This window comes from Bubalus kerabau, chromosome 18 (assembly GCF_029407905.1).
Source record: "Bubalus kerabau isolate K-KA32 ecotype Philippines breed swamp buffalo chromosome 18, PCC_UOA_SB_1v2, whole genome shotgun sequence".
NCBI classification, from domain to species: domain Eukaryota; kingdom Metazoa; phylum Chordata; class Mammalia; order Artiodactyla; family Bovidae; genus Bubalus; species Bubalus kerabau.
Genome location: NC_073641.1, coordinates 25,514,664 through 25,529,939, shown reverse-complemented (window position 1 = coordinate 25,529,939; position 15,276 = coordinate 25,514,664). Strand labels below are relative to the sequence as shown.

At 38.9% G+C, this 15,276-nt stretch overlaps 1 protein-coding gene across 1 annotated transcript in view; it reads left to right on the top strand.

Annotated features, from left to right (window-relative positions):
• The first annotated feature begins 1,873 nt into the window (after positions 1 to 1,873).
• Positions 1,874 to 15,276, top strand: part of LOC129633368 (uncharacterized) — a 68,943-nt gene continuing 55,540 nt past the window's right edge. Inside the window, exons 1-2 of the mRNA XM_055555314.1 lie at positions 1,874 to 1,951; positions 3,148 to 3,208. Of these exons, the coding sequence (XP_055411289.1) occupies positions 1,874 to 1,951; positions 3,148 to 3,208 (139 nt within the window). The remainder of the gene's footprint in view (positions 1,952 to 3,147; positions 3,209 to 15,276) is intronic.

Genomic DNA, 15,276 nt, shown 5'->3' with positions numbered 1-15,276 from the left:
CCCATTAGAGCATTTCATTCCATTTACAGATTTTTTTATTACAGTATAATCTATGTGCATAAAAGTTCACATATTACCAGAGTATAGATGGATACAATTTTTATAAATGAACACTTACTTATAAACTATACCTTCAAATGGTACAGAATACTGACCTCATTTTAGAAATTTTGCAGAAATTCTAACTGGTCTAACTTCTGGTGCTGTAAGTTTTATATGTATTTCAACTTCATATCAATGAAATTAGATGATATGTACTCTCAATATCAATGAACTATCTTAATATCATGGAATTGTTTGATATAGACTTCTACTCAACATAATTTTTGTGAGATCCATTTATTTGTTGCATGTACTTATAAATCATTCTCATTGCTGTAAAGTTTTCTGTTGTAAATATATTTACACGATTTATTTATCCTTTGTATTGTTTATAAGTGCTTGGAGAGATTACAAGTCTGGGGCTATCCTGACATGTGTTGCTAGAAACATTGTTGTCCATGTCTTTTGGTGAACATATGAACACATTTCTATTGGATTATACCTCAACAAGGCATGCATATGTCCAGTCTTAAGTGAATATTGCCAAAACAGTTTTCCAAAATGTTTTTTACCATTCCTACCAGGAATGTAGGAGAATTCCAGTTATTCCACATCCTCACCAGTACTTTTTCTTTATATCCTTTTTCTTTTTCCTTTTTTGGTGCCTATCTTTTTATTTATAGACATTCTTGTGGCTATGTAGAGGTTATGGTTTGGATTTACATTTCCCTAATAACAAATGAAGCTGAGTAACTTCTTACGTCAGAGAAGGCAATGGTACCCCACTCCAGTACTCTTGCCTGGAAAATCCCATGGATGGAGGAGCCTGGTGGGCTGCAGTCCATGGGGTCGCTAAGAGTCAGACACGACTGAGCGACTTCACTTTCACTTTTCACTTTCATGCATTGGAGAAGGAAATGGCAACCCACTCCAGTGTTCTTGCCTGGAGAATCCCAGGGACGGGGGAGCCTGGTGGGCTGCCGTCCATGGGGTCGCACAGAGTCGGACACGACTGAAGTGACTTAGCAGCAGCAGCAGCAGCAACTTTTTATTTACTTATCAGACACAATTATATTCTCTTTTATGCAGTATCTATTCAACTCTTTTGTTCATTTTTTCTGTTGAGTCGTCTTTTTCTTATAGATTTTTAGGAGGTCTTAGTATTTCTGGAAATAATCTCTTTGTTGATGCAGTATTATTATTTATAAGAAATACATATATGATCATTCAGATGAGCAAAATATATCTTCTGTATGTATTTGGTCTTCATCCATAGTTCATAGCTCACAGCTCCCAAAACCCTTGGAATTTCCTAAGCATTGATAATGATAAAGTGAATGAGGTGACTTTGGGAAGCACTAATAGATGCCAAGAGAACCAATCTTGTGATTAGAGGATTAGAACTTTTAGTTCCCATCACCCATGCCCCACTTTTGGGAGAGGGGCTAGAGGTTGAATCAATTGCCATAACCAATTATTTAATCAACCATGCCTCTGTAATACAGCTTCTATAAAAACTCAAAAGAATAGGTTTTAGAGAGCTTCTGGGTTGGTGAACACATGGAGATTTGGGAAGAGTGGTCCCCTTGGAGAGAGCATGGAAGCTCTGTGTCCCTTTCCCACTCCTTATCCTGTACATCTTCCATTTGGATGTTCATTTGTATCCTCATCACCTCCTTTTCTAATAAACTGCTAGTCCAGAAGTAAAATGTTTCTCTGAGTTCTGTGAGCTATTCTAACCAATTAATCAAAACTGAGGAAGGGAGATTGGGAACCTCTGATTACCAGCCAATCGGTCAGAAGTACAGGTAACAAAAAACCTGGACTTGTAATGGGCATCCAGAGTTGCAAGGGATTGTTGGAAACTTCCATTTGCACAGCCAGTTGGATAGAAGGACAGGAAAACTGGGTACGTAACTAATTGCCTAAAGCAGAGGGTAGTCTTGTGGGACTGAACCCTTTACCTGTGGAATATGATTCTAACTCCAGGTAGATAGTATCAGAATTGCTTTGAATTCTCAAACAACCTGGGGGCATTCCAGAACTGGTTGTTGGTATGGGAAGCCTACACACACACACACACACACACAGATTGGCATTGATCTGGGAAGTCCTTTTCAGTTGGATATATCAGTTGATTGTCTTTTGAGAAGCAGAAATTCTTAATTTTCATGCAATCCAGACCGATGTGTCAATTTCTCCCTTTATGGTTAGCATTTTTGCTGTTCTTTATTTAAAAAAAAAACTTTGCTTTATATTTTAATTGTAACCTTGCTTTCTTTCTCAACTTAAAGTTGCTGGGGCTCTGATATAGAAGGCCTGTCCCCCAAATAACTGGGCTGGATCACTGATGTTGCAAAGATTAGCCTAAGGAACTTCCCATGAGACTTCTTTTTTCATTGCCAGACCCTAGTTTCCCTTGTACCCATTCCTCATTGCACCAAATTAGAAATGTTACAGAACCTTGCTTAATATACAAAATACAGATTTTACAAAGGAGTCTGGTACCCAAAATGAAGTTACTAATGATTATCATTAGAATAATAATAAAAGTAATAATAATAGTTAAAGAAAAGATAAATGCTCATTCTTTTAGAAATATATAGATAACAAAAAGAAAAAAGATTTAAAAATCAATCATAATTCAATACGCCCAAAACAAATACAATTAGTATTTTATAACCTTTAGATAACTTTGTATAGGGACAGTTGCTGGAAAAGCCCCTGATGCTGGGAAAGATTGAGGGCAGGTGGAGAAGAGACAACAGAGGATGAGATGGTTGGATGGTATCACTGACTCAATGGACATGAGTTTGAGCATATGCAGGAGATAGGGAAGGACAGGGAGCCTAGTATGCTGCAGTGTTGGGGTCCTTTAATGGACCAGAACCTGGTGGTCTGGAGTCAATGATAAGAAAATGAAAGAGAGAGAGAGAGAGAAAGAAAGAAAGACAGACAGACACGGGGACCCCAATCAACAATGGTGTAATTGGCCATAAACATTAATTTCCCTGATTTAGCTTGACATTTATCTCAATAAACAGGAGTATATTTAAAGTCTTTATAAGTAAACCCCTTACATTTTAACTTTTGTCTTTTTCTTAGAGTTTTGGTAGTATTGACATGGTTTTTATAAAAGGACAGGGCAGTAAACAGTCCAAGCAATGTATGGAAGTTTCTTTTTGGAGGCAGGACGAAAGCCCATGTTTGTCGACTAACATTAATACATAATTTTGTTCGGCCCATGCATAAAGGAAGGCTTTCATAGCCTAGAGAAATGTTAGTCTTCCTTCTTTCTCAGGATAAGAGGGCCCCTCCAAGCTCCAAGGAGGGGGCATATGTGTTGAGTCATTAGTGGATACGATTAGTCCTATATCTGTCCATTCTATAACCTACAATAAAAGGGGGGAGTTAGGTATATAAGCCCAATAAGTGTGATCAATCAAGTCAGCCTGAGCGGGGGAAGCAAAAGCAAGCAAAGCAAGCATAGAGACAAAAATATTTTCAGGATTCCAAGGCATTCCCTGTTGAGAAATCAGATTTTCAGCTTGATTAGTAAGGGTTTTTATCTGTCTCCAAGTAGGGAGATCATAAGGTTGATGACATTGAGTGCGGCATTTTTTGGAAAATTTTAAAGCCGCCATGGCTTGTATTGGACTTTTTTCCTCTTGGGGTTTTTGTTTTGTATTGTGAAACAGGCATTGAAGTTGATGTTATTTTGTTTTAAGAATCTCACAGACTGGAAACAGAAATAAAGCTATATTAACAATAGTTATAGGCTTAAAGAATATATTGCGTTAGAATCTAGTAAAGTCTGCTCTGCCTAAGGAAGATAAAAGTGTTCCTGTGTACTCCAGGAGATAGGGAAGGACAGGGAGCCTAGCGTGCTGCAGCCCATGGGGTTGGTTGTAAAGAGTCGGACATGACTTAGCAACTGAACAACAAGAGACAGTTACTAGGCTTATCATGGTGATCATCTCATAAAGTATGCAAACGTCAAGTCACTATATGCTAGTAGATCTGAAGCTAACATAACATCAACATTGTACAAGCTAACACTGTACATCAACATTTAAACTTTATAATATTTATTTGTTTGGCTGCTCAGGGTCTTAGTTGTGGCATGTGGTATCTTTAGTTGCGGCATGTGGGATTTAGTTTCCTGACCAGGGATTGAACCCAGGTCCCCCGCATTGGAAGCGCAGAGTCTTAGCTACTGGACCATCAGAGAAGTCTCAACATTTTAATAATTTTTGACTTAAAAAGTATATGTTCTAGTTATTTAGTGATAGTAGTTACATGAAAATTTTGATTTCATGGAATTTTAATAAATAAAACTTATTAAATGTTCCAACTTACATTGAAAAATTAACCCATTAATCTCAATATGTTCTGCTTTCTCCTAAACCTTGTTATCCCAATAACACTAGACTTTCAGTTTCATAGGAGCGTTAACACTTTTCTACAAAACTGTGCATGCTTAGTCATTCAATTGTGTCCAACTCTTTATGACCTCATGGACTGTAGCCCACTAGGCTCCTTTGTCCATGGGATTTTTCAGGCAAGAATACTGGAGTAGATTGCCATTTCCTTCTCTAGGGTATCTTCCTGACCCATGGACTGAACCTGCATCTCCTGTGTCTCCTGCATTGCAGGCGGATTCTTTACCTTCTGAGCCAAAATTGTGGCAGAAACCTAATGTAACAGGAGTCTGATATTTTGTACCTCATTAACATGCATTTTTTTTTTGCCAGAGATACTGACAAATATTCATTGCCAGGTAGATAAAATAAATTCTTAGTTTATAGTCTTGGTTTTCTAGTTTTTTAAAAAAACTTAACTTGATCTCTAAAAGATACTATACAGTTCCAGGAGAAAAAAAGTATAGGTGCTTAAAAATAAAAACCAATAGCTTTAGAAAAATAAGCTTTCATTTTTTTTTCATGCCGGAAGTTTTTGTTGGATACGGGTGAAAAGCATCTTTTTCTAATTTTTCACTCTGAATCTGATCAAATAACTTCCCATGCAAACTATAGTCAGTAAATTTATTTTGAATACTATTTATTTGTTTGGTTGCACTGGGTATTCATTGCTGCACACGGACTTTGTCTAGCTGGGGTGAGCCAGGCTACTCGTCTTTGTGCTGCACGGGCTTCTCACTGCAGTGGTTTGTCTTGTTGCATTGTGGGGCACAGGTGCTAGTCCTGCAGGCTTCAATAGTTGTGGTGCATGGGCTTAGCTGCCCTGTGGCATGTGGAATCTTCCTGGACCAGGGACTGAGCCTGTGTTCCCTGACTTGGCAGGTGGATTCTTTACCACTGGACCACAAGGGATATCCCCCATCAGTAAATATTGATTAAGCAGTTATTACATCCTAGACAGTCCAGTGATATGGTTTCCAGAAGACACTGCACCTTGGTGACTTATTTTGAAGATCACAAGATGCAGTCTGTGGGGAGGTAGCAAGCCTTATCACACATTTGGAAAATGCTGAGGAATACACCCTAGGGCCCTAGCCCATGATTGAGGCCCTGTCTGCTTTATTCTTCACCACCTACTCTGGAACTTATTCACTTATACCTACTTAAGGAGTGACTGGAGGTCTGGTTCTGAACCCTAGCTAGTTCTGTGGATGGGATCTTATATCAACCAGGATCCAATAAAGAAAACAGAAACTGTTCAGAGTATTTTATTTTATTTTTATTTATTTTTAATTGAAGGATAATTGCTTTACAGTATTGTGTTGGTTTCTACCAAAAATCAACATGAATCAGCCATAGGTTTACCTGTATCCCCTCCCACTTGAACACCCTTCCCACCTCCCTCCTCATCCCACCTCTCTAGGTTGTTACAGAGTCCCAGTTTGAGTTCCCTGAGTCATACAACAAATTCCCATTGGCTATCTGTTTTACAGATGGTAATATATGTTTCCATGTTACCGTTCAGAGTATTTTAAATAAAGAGAATTTAAGAAATAGAACTGGTTACACGGCTGATGGAGTAATTGAGAAATTAATATGGAATTTAAAGCTTTCCAGATATTAGCAGCAGCAGAAGGAAGGCACTTCCACTTCAAACCTGAAGGTATGGAAATGGAAAAAGTATAATTAGAGACTAGGGGCTGGAGTCAACTTGTGGAAACAAGAACCACAGTGGGCCTGTCTGTTGGAAGCTGAAATGGTGAAGAAAACACAGTTGCAGTTAGAGGAGGCTAAGACGGGGATAAGGGAAAAAATGCCCTGGCTTCTTCCTTCTGCCCTCTAGACTTATGCCAATATCTCTCACTGACTAATCCCACTGGGAAGTCAGATTATAGGCGCCTGGGAAACAGCCCACAGGAACAAGATATTCTGCTGTACCAAGCAGAGCAGAGAAAGAGTTGAAGAGGAGATCTGATAACAAGTAGCTCAGAACTGGTATAGGACTGGTTTGAGGCATCTTGGATGCCAGATGCTTACCTGTCTTATAGTTTACTCTCAGCTGAACTCTGCACACTAGCCCTCCAGAATTCCCTAGTATCTCTTGCTGGAACTCCCTATTGCCAATTTCTTGCCCAAGTGCACGTTGGAATCGCCTGGAGACCAGATGAGTCCTGGGCTTCTCCCCAGACATTGAGGAAGAATTTTTGGAAGCGAAGTAGAAAAATTAACATGTTTAACACTTAAAGATGATTCTGATGTAGGTGGTCTGTGGAGGTTTTTTGTGTTTTTTTTTTTTTTTTAAAGCAGTGCTTAAAGATGAGGCTATTCTAGTCCAAATTTCTGTATTCTCCAAGTTTTCTCTTTTCCTCCTAGAATGAAACCTATTGTGCTGAGCTGGACTAGCCTCCAAGCAAACATACACTATTTAATATATATAAATAGACTGAACACAGTATTGTCAAGTACTATACCCCAAGGTGGGTGACCCACAAAGGGAGGATCACCACGATTACAGAAACTCTCTCTAAAGAGCAATGGGTCTGAGCACTACATTGGGTTCTCAGATCCAAGGATCCTGCGTGGAGAACACAAGTCCCTAGAATGTCTGGCACTGAAGGCCAGCAGGGTTTGTGTACAGGAGAGCCAGAGGGCTCTGGGAAGCCAGGAGTTCTTTCTTAAAGGATGCACACAAAACTGCACAAGCTCTCAGACTCAGCACAGAGGCTAATTTGGAAGAAATCTGAATCAAACTCACTTGCTTAATTTGGAGACATCTGGAGAGATGGAAGGCAACTAGGCCTGCCCGTGGGGACACAAACACTGGCAGCAACCATTTTTAGGAGCTCATTCTGCCACAAGGACACTGGTGCTGGCAAGGGCCATTTTGGAGCTCTCTTGCTAAGCTATTGGGTTGGGGTCTTACCCACCCACCCATTGATGAGCACCAGTCCTGGAAGCCCCTGTGCCAAGTAGCCAGTGCCCCAGAACAAATCCCAACCCACCAGTGGGCTGACACCAGCCTCAGGACCCTGTGGACCCCATAACCAACTCTCCCAAGACCTGACCTCAGACATCAACAAGCTGGCAACCTTCACACTTGGCAAGGCCTGGCAACCAACTGGGCCAGGGGCAGCCCCACGTACTAGCATGCCCACAGAAGTTGGCTACAGCACAACAGAAAGGTCTATGCAGCACATAGAGAGGGCACTACTAGAGCATATAGCTCTGGTGTCCTAAGGGTGCCCTAGGACTTCTACATAAGGCCACTTCTCCAAAATCAGGACACATAACCCACCTACCTAACAGTAACCCATAGAAATGAAAATAGAGAATAGGGCAAAATGAAATGACAGAGGAATGCATTCTAAATGAATAAATAAGATAAAACCCCAGAAGAAGAACTAAGCAAAGTGGAGATAAGAACTGACAAAGAGTTCAAGGCAATTATCATGCAGATTATCAGTGAACTCAGGAGAAGAATGAATGAACACGGTAAGAAGTATATTACAAGATATAAAAAGAACCAATCAGAGTTGAAGAATACAATACTGAAGTTGTTTTCTTTAAAATTTAAAAATACTATATTTTAATGGCCCAGCAGGAATCAACAGTAGATGAGATGATATAGAGGAATGGATCAGTGAACTGGGAGACAAAGTGGTGGAACTCACCCAAGTTAAACAAAAGAAAAAAAATTTTTAATGAGCATAATTTAAGAGATCTCTAAGATCACATCAAGCATACTAAAATTTGCATTATAGGAGTCCTAGAAGGAGGCAAGAGAGAAAGGAGCAGAAAACTTACCTTAAAAAATAATAGCTGAAATAACTTCCCTAATCTGGGAAAGGAAACAGACCTCCAGGACCAAGAAGCACAGAGAGTCCTAAACAAGGTCAACCCAAAGAAATCTACATCAAGACACAGTAAAATTAAAATGGCAAAAATTAAAGATAAAGAGAGAATCTTAAAACAAGCAAAGAAAAAGCAACTAGTTAAATACAGGGCAATTCCCGTAAGATTATGAGCTTACTTTTTTTTTTTTTTTCCAGTTGCCCTGCACAGCTTGAGGGATTTTAACTCCTCAACCAGGGATCAAACCTGTAGCCCCTGCAGTAGAAGCTCAAAGTTCTAACTTTTGGACCACTAGGGAACTTCCAAGACTATGAGCTTACTTTTCAGCAGAAATTTTGCAGGCCAGAAGGGAGTGACTCAGTATATTTAAAGTGACGAAGAGAGGGTTGGGGGAAACAACAGCAATAATGCTCTAACTGGTAAGGTATCATGCAGAGACTAAAGTTTTACAGACAAACAAAAGCTGAAAGAGTTTAGCACCAATCTGGCTTAATACCGCCAAACTGGCTTCACAAAAAACCATTAAAACATTACAGGGACTTCTCTAAGTGGAAAAGAAAAGACCAAAACTACAAATAAGAAAATTATGAAAGGAGAAAAGAAATCTCAGTGATAAAGGCAGATATACAGTAAAGGTAGATCAACCAAGCACTTATAAAGCTAGTAGGAAGGTCAAAAGACAAAAGTAGTAAAATCATATGATCATCTCAGTAGATGCAGAAAAATCTTCTGACAAATTTTTACATTCATTTATGATAAAAAAAAAAAAACTCTCCACAAAGTGGGTATACATGGAATATACCTCAACATAATAAAGGCCATAGATGACAAACCCATACCTAACATCATTGTCTGTGGTGAACAGCTGAAAGCATTCCCTCCAAGATCAGGAATAAAACAAGGGTGTCCACTCTTGCCACTTTTATTCAACATAGTATTGAAAGTCCTAGCCATGGCAATCAGAGAAGAAAATGAAATAAAGAAATCCAAATTGGAAAAGAAGAAGTAAAACTTTCACTGTTTGCAGATAACATGATACCATACACAGAAAATCCTAAAGATACCACCAAAAAACTATTGGAACTAATAAATGAATTCAATAAGGTTGTACAATACAAAATTAATATACAGAAATTTGCATTTATATATACTAACAACTATCAGAAAGAGAAACTAAGAAAAACAATCCCATTTTCAATTGCATCAAAAAGAATAAAATACTTAGGACTAAATCTAACCAAGGAGGTAAAAGACATGTACTCAGAAAACTTTAAGGCATTTATGAAGAAACTGAAAATGATACAAGCAAATGGAAAGATACATTGTGCTCATAGATTGGAAAATTTAATATTGTTTAAATGACCATGCTACCCAAGGCAATCTACAGATTCAATGCAATTCCTATCAAAATCTCTACCAGATTTTTTTTTTTTTTTTTTTTTTAGTTTTTATGACTTTTCTTAAATCCTTATGAAACAGAATACAAAATTCTGGCAATGACCGTTGGTGTAAAGGAAAATTTCAGTGCTGTATCTGTTCACCTGGTACACTGGAGTTAAAGTGCTTGGATAGTTTTTCCCACACTTTAAAACAATTAGAGCTCTTTTTTTTTTTTCTTCTTTTTTACACATCTTTACATTGAAGCACTCCAGGGCCCTCTTCTCCCAGTGCCCCAGTCACCGTAATAGTTCTGACCAGTCCTCCAGCCCTCACTGTTGATGTGATGCAGGAAGGAAGTGGTTGTCCCACCTTTGGGGGGGCGGGGGGAAACTGCTCATAGCTCAGCTTTCCCAAATAAAATGGCCAGGTGCCTGAAGCCATGGTATGTTTCTCTCCACCCGAAGTTCTGTCCTCCTGCCCAGCAGAAAGGATGTACCTGCCCAGTAAGAAGGATGCATTCCCAGGTGGGGCTCAGGCTTAGCCAGATCCAAAGCCACAAGGAAGTGAGGCACAGGCCACAGAGGTCAGCAGATGGGAGACTGCAGGATGTTACATGTTATTTTCCTTCTCAGGTAGCAGCACCATCTTCCCAGCAGGGGTATTCCCAGCCCAAGGACCACATTCACAGAAAAAGAACAGATTATTATAAAATTTATATGGAAATACAGAAGACTCCGAATAGCAAAAGGATCTTGAGAAAGAAGAAGAAAGCTGGAGATATGGTACTGGCACAAAAAAAACAGACATATGGGTCAATGGAACAGATTAGAGAGCCCAGAAATAAATCCATGTTTATATGGTCAATTAATCTACAACAAAGGAAGTAAGACTATACAATGGGGAAAAGACAGCCTCTTCAGCAAGTGGTGTTGGAAAAACGGGACCACTACATGCAAGAGACTCAGACTGGACTTTTTCACATTGTATACAAAAATAAGCTCAAATGAATTAAAGATTTAAATGTAAGATCTGAAGCCATAAAACTGCTAGAAGAAAACCAGACACCAGGCTTAGAAAGTTTTTTGGATTTGTCTCTTTATTCAAGGGAAACAAAAGTAAAAATAAGTAAATGGCATAACATCAAACTAAAAAGCTTTCGGCACAGCAAAGAAAACTATCAACAAAACAAAAAAGCAGCCTGCTGAATGGGAAAAGACATTTGCAAAGGACAAATCTGATAACAAATCTATACAAAAAACTAGTAAAACTCAACATCAAAAAAGCAAACAGTCCAATGAAAAAATGGGCAGAGGACCTGAATAGACATTTTTTCAAAGACATGCAGAGGGTCAGCAGACATGTGAAGAGATGCCCAACATCTCTAGTCATTACAGGGCTGCAGATCAAAACCACAATGAGATACTGCTTCACACCTGTTATCAAAAAGAAAGGAAGTGTTGATAGGATGTAGAGAAAAGAGAACCCTCATGCCCTCTTTGTACGATTGTAAGTTGGTATAGCTACAATGCTAAAGCTGAAACTCCAGTACTTTGGCCACCTGATGTGAAGAGTTGACTCATTGGAAAGACTCTGATGCTGGGAGGGATTGGGGGCAGGAGGAGAAGGGGACGACAGAGCATGAGATGGCTGGATGCCATCACTGACTCGATGGATGTGAGTCCGAGTGAACTCCGGGAGTTGGTGATGGACAGGGAGGCCTGGCATGCTGCAATTCATGGGGTCGCAAAGAGTCGGACATGACTAAGCGACTGATCTGATCTGATAGCAACTATGGAACAGTATGAAAGTTCCTCAAAAAATTAAAAGTAGAACTATCACATGATTCAGCAATCTCACTTCTGAGTATTTACCCAAAGGGGAAAAAGACACTAATTCTAAAAGATGTATACACCAATGTTCATTGCAGCATTATTAAAAAAACAGCCAAGATAGAGAAGCAACCTGAATGTCCACTAATAGATGAATGATAAAGAAAATGTGGCATATATATATACAATTTTTTTGGTAGAGTTCCAGAGAATACCAAGGAGAGATAAGAAAGTCTTCTTAGTGAACTTTGCAAAGAAATAGAGGAAAACAATAGAACAGAAGAGACTAGAGGTGTCTTCAAGAAAATGAGATATCAAGGGAACAGTTCATGCAAGGATGGGCACAAAAAAAGATAGAAATGGTAAGGACCTAACAGAAACAGAAGAGATTAAGAAGAGGTGGCAAGAATATACACAAGAATACACTATACAAAAAAGTTCTTAATGACTCCTATAACCATGATGGTGTGGTCATTCACCTAGAGACAGACATTCTGGAGTGTGAAGTCGAGTGGGCCTTAAGAAGCATTACTATGAACAAAGCTAGTGGAGGTGATAGAATTCCAGCTAAGCTATTTCAAATTCTAAAAGATGATGCTGTGAAAGTGCTGCACTCAATATGCCAACAAATTTGGAAAACTCAGCGTGGCCACAGAACTGGAAAAGGTCAGTTTTCATTCCAATCCCAAAGAATGTTCACACCACCGTACAACTGTGCTCATTTCACATGATAGCAAGGTAATGCTCAAAATCCTTCTTCAAACTAAGATTCAGCAGGATGTGAACCAAGAAATTCCAGATGTTTAAACTGGATTTAGAAAAGGCAGAGGAACCAAAGACCAAATTGCCAACATTTGTTGAATCATAGAGAAAGCAAGGGAATTCCAGAAAAACATCTACTTCTGCTTCATTAACTATGCTAAAGCCTTTGAATGTGTGGATCACAACAAACTGTGGAAAATCCTTAAAGAAATGGGAATGCCAGACCACCTTACCTGCCTCCTGAGAAATCTGTATGCAGGTCAAAAAGCAACAGTTAGAGCGGGACATGAAACAACAGACTGGTTCCAAATTGGGAAAGGAGTGCATCAGGGCTGTATATTGTCACCCTGTTTGTTTAACTTATATGCAGAGTACATCATGCAAAATACTGGGCTGGATGAAGCACAAGCTGGAATCAAGATTGCTGGGAGAAATATCAACAACCTCAGATATGCAGATGATATCACTCTAATGTCAGAAAGCAAAGAGGAATTAAAGAACCTCTCGATGAGGGTGAAAGAGAAGAGTGAAAAAGCTGGCTTTAAAGCTCAACATTCATTGGTCTATATTTCTGTTTTTGTGTCAGTACCATACTGTCTTGATGACTGTAGCTTTGTAGTATAATCTCAAGTAGGAAGGTTGATTCCTTCAGCTCCACTCCTCTTTCTCAAGACTGCTTTGGCTATTTGGGGTCTTTTGTGTTTCCATATGAATTGTGAAATTTTTTGTTCTAGTTCTGTGAAAAATGCCATTGGTAATTTGATAGGGATCACATTGAATCTTTAGATTACATTTGGTAGTATAGTCACTTTCACAATATCTTCCTACCCAGGAACATGGAATATCTCTCCATCCGTATATGTCATCTTTGATTTCTTTTATCCGTGTCTTATAATTTTCTGTATATAGTTTTTTGTCTCTGTAGGTAGGTTTATTCCTAGATATTTTATTCCTTTTGTTGTAATGGTGAATGGGATTGATTCCTTAATTTCCCTTTCTGATTTTTCATTGTTAGTATATAAGAATGCAAATGATTTCTGTGTATTGATTTTGTATCCTGTGACTTTGCTAAATTCACTGATTAGCACTGGAAATTTTCTGATAGTGTCTTTAGGGTTTTCTATGTATAGTATCAAGTCATCTGCAAACAGTGAGAACTTTTTTTCTGAGAGCTTCTTTTCTGATCTGGATTCCTTTTATTTCTTTTTCTTCTCTGATTGCTGTAGCTAGGAATTCAAAAACTATGTTACATAATTGTGGTGAGAGTGGACACCTTTGTCTTGTTCCTGATCTTAGGGGAAATACTTTCAGTTTTTCACCATTGAGAATAATGTTTGCTGTGGCTTATCATATATGGCCTTTACTATGTTGAGGTAGGTTCCTTCTATGCCCATTTTTTGAAGAGTTTTAATCATAAATGGGTGCTGAATTTTTTCAAAGGCTTTTTCTGCATCTATTGAGATTATCATATGGTTTTTATCTTTCAATTTGTTAATATGGTGTATCACATTAATTGATTTGTGTATATTAAAGAATCCTGGCATCAACTTGATCATGGTGTACGAGCTTTCAAATGTGTTGTTGAATTGTGTTTGCTAGAATTTTGTTGAGGATTTTTGCAACTCTGTTCATCAGTGATATTGGTCTGTAGTCTTCTTTTTGTTGTTGTTGTCTTTGTCTGATTTTGGTATCAGGGTGATGCTGGCCTCATAGAATGGAATAAGATAGAAAGCCCAGATATAAACCCACACACTTCTGGGTACTTTATTTTTGACAAAGGAAACAAGAATATATAGTAGGGCAAAGATAGCCTCTTCTGTAAGTGGAGCTTGGAAAACTGGATAGCTATATGTAAAAGAATGAAATTGGAACACTTCCTAACACCATACACAAAGATAAACTCAAAATGGATTAAAGACCTAATGTAATTACCAGAAACTATAAAAGTCTTAGAGGAAAACATAGGCAGAACACTCAATGACAAAAATCAAAGCAAGATCATCTATGACCCACCTTCTAGAGTAATGGAAATAGAAACAAAAGTAAACAAGTGGGACCTAATTAAACTAAAAAGCTTTTGCATAGCAAAGGAAACTATAAGCAAGGTGAAAAGACAATCCTCAGAATGGGAGAATATAATAGCAAATGAAACAACTGACAAAAGATTAATTTCCAAAATATACAAGCAGCTCATATAACTCAATACCAGAAAATCAAACAACCCAATCAAAAAGTGGGAAAACGACCTAAACAGACATTTTTCCAAAGAAGACACACAGATGGCTAACAAACACATGAAAGGCTGCTCAACATCGTTCATTATTCAGTTCAAATCAGTCGCTCAGGCGTGTTTGACTCTTTGCAACCCCATGAACCGCAGCACGCCAGGCCTCCCTGTCCATCACCAACTCCCAGAGTCCACCTAAACCCATGACCATCGAGTTGGTGATGCCATCCAGCCATCTCATCCTGTCATTCCCCTCTCCTCCTGCCCCCAATCCTTCCCAGCATCAGGGTCTTTTCCAATGAGTCAGCTCTTCGCATGAGGTGGCCAAAGTATTGGAGTTTCAGCTTCAACATCAGTCCTTCCAAAGAACACCCAGGACTGATCTCCTTTAGGATGGACTCCTTTAGGATAGACTCCTTTAGGTTGGATCTCCTTGCAGTCCAAGGGACTCTCAAGAGTCTTCTCCAACACCACAGTTCAAAAGCATCAATTCTTCGGCACTCAGCTTTCTTCACAGTCCAACTCTCACATTCATACATGACTACTGGAATAACCATAGCCTTGACTAGATGGACCTTTGTTGACAAAGTAGTGTCTCTGCTTTTCAATATGCTATCTAGGTTGGTCATAACTTTCCTTCCAAGGAGTAAGCGTCTTTTAATTTCAAGGCTGCAATCACCATCTGCCGTGATTTTGGAGCCCCAAAAAATAAAGTCTGACACTGTTCCCACTGTTTCCCCATGGATTTGCCATGAAGTGATGG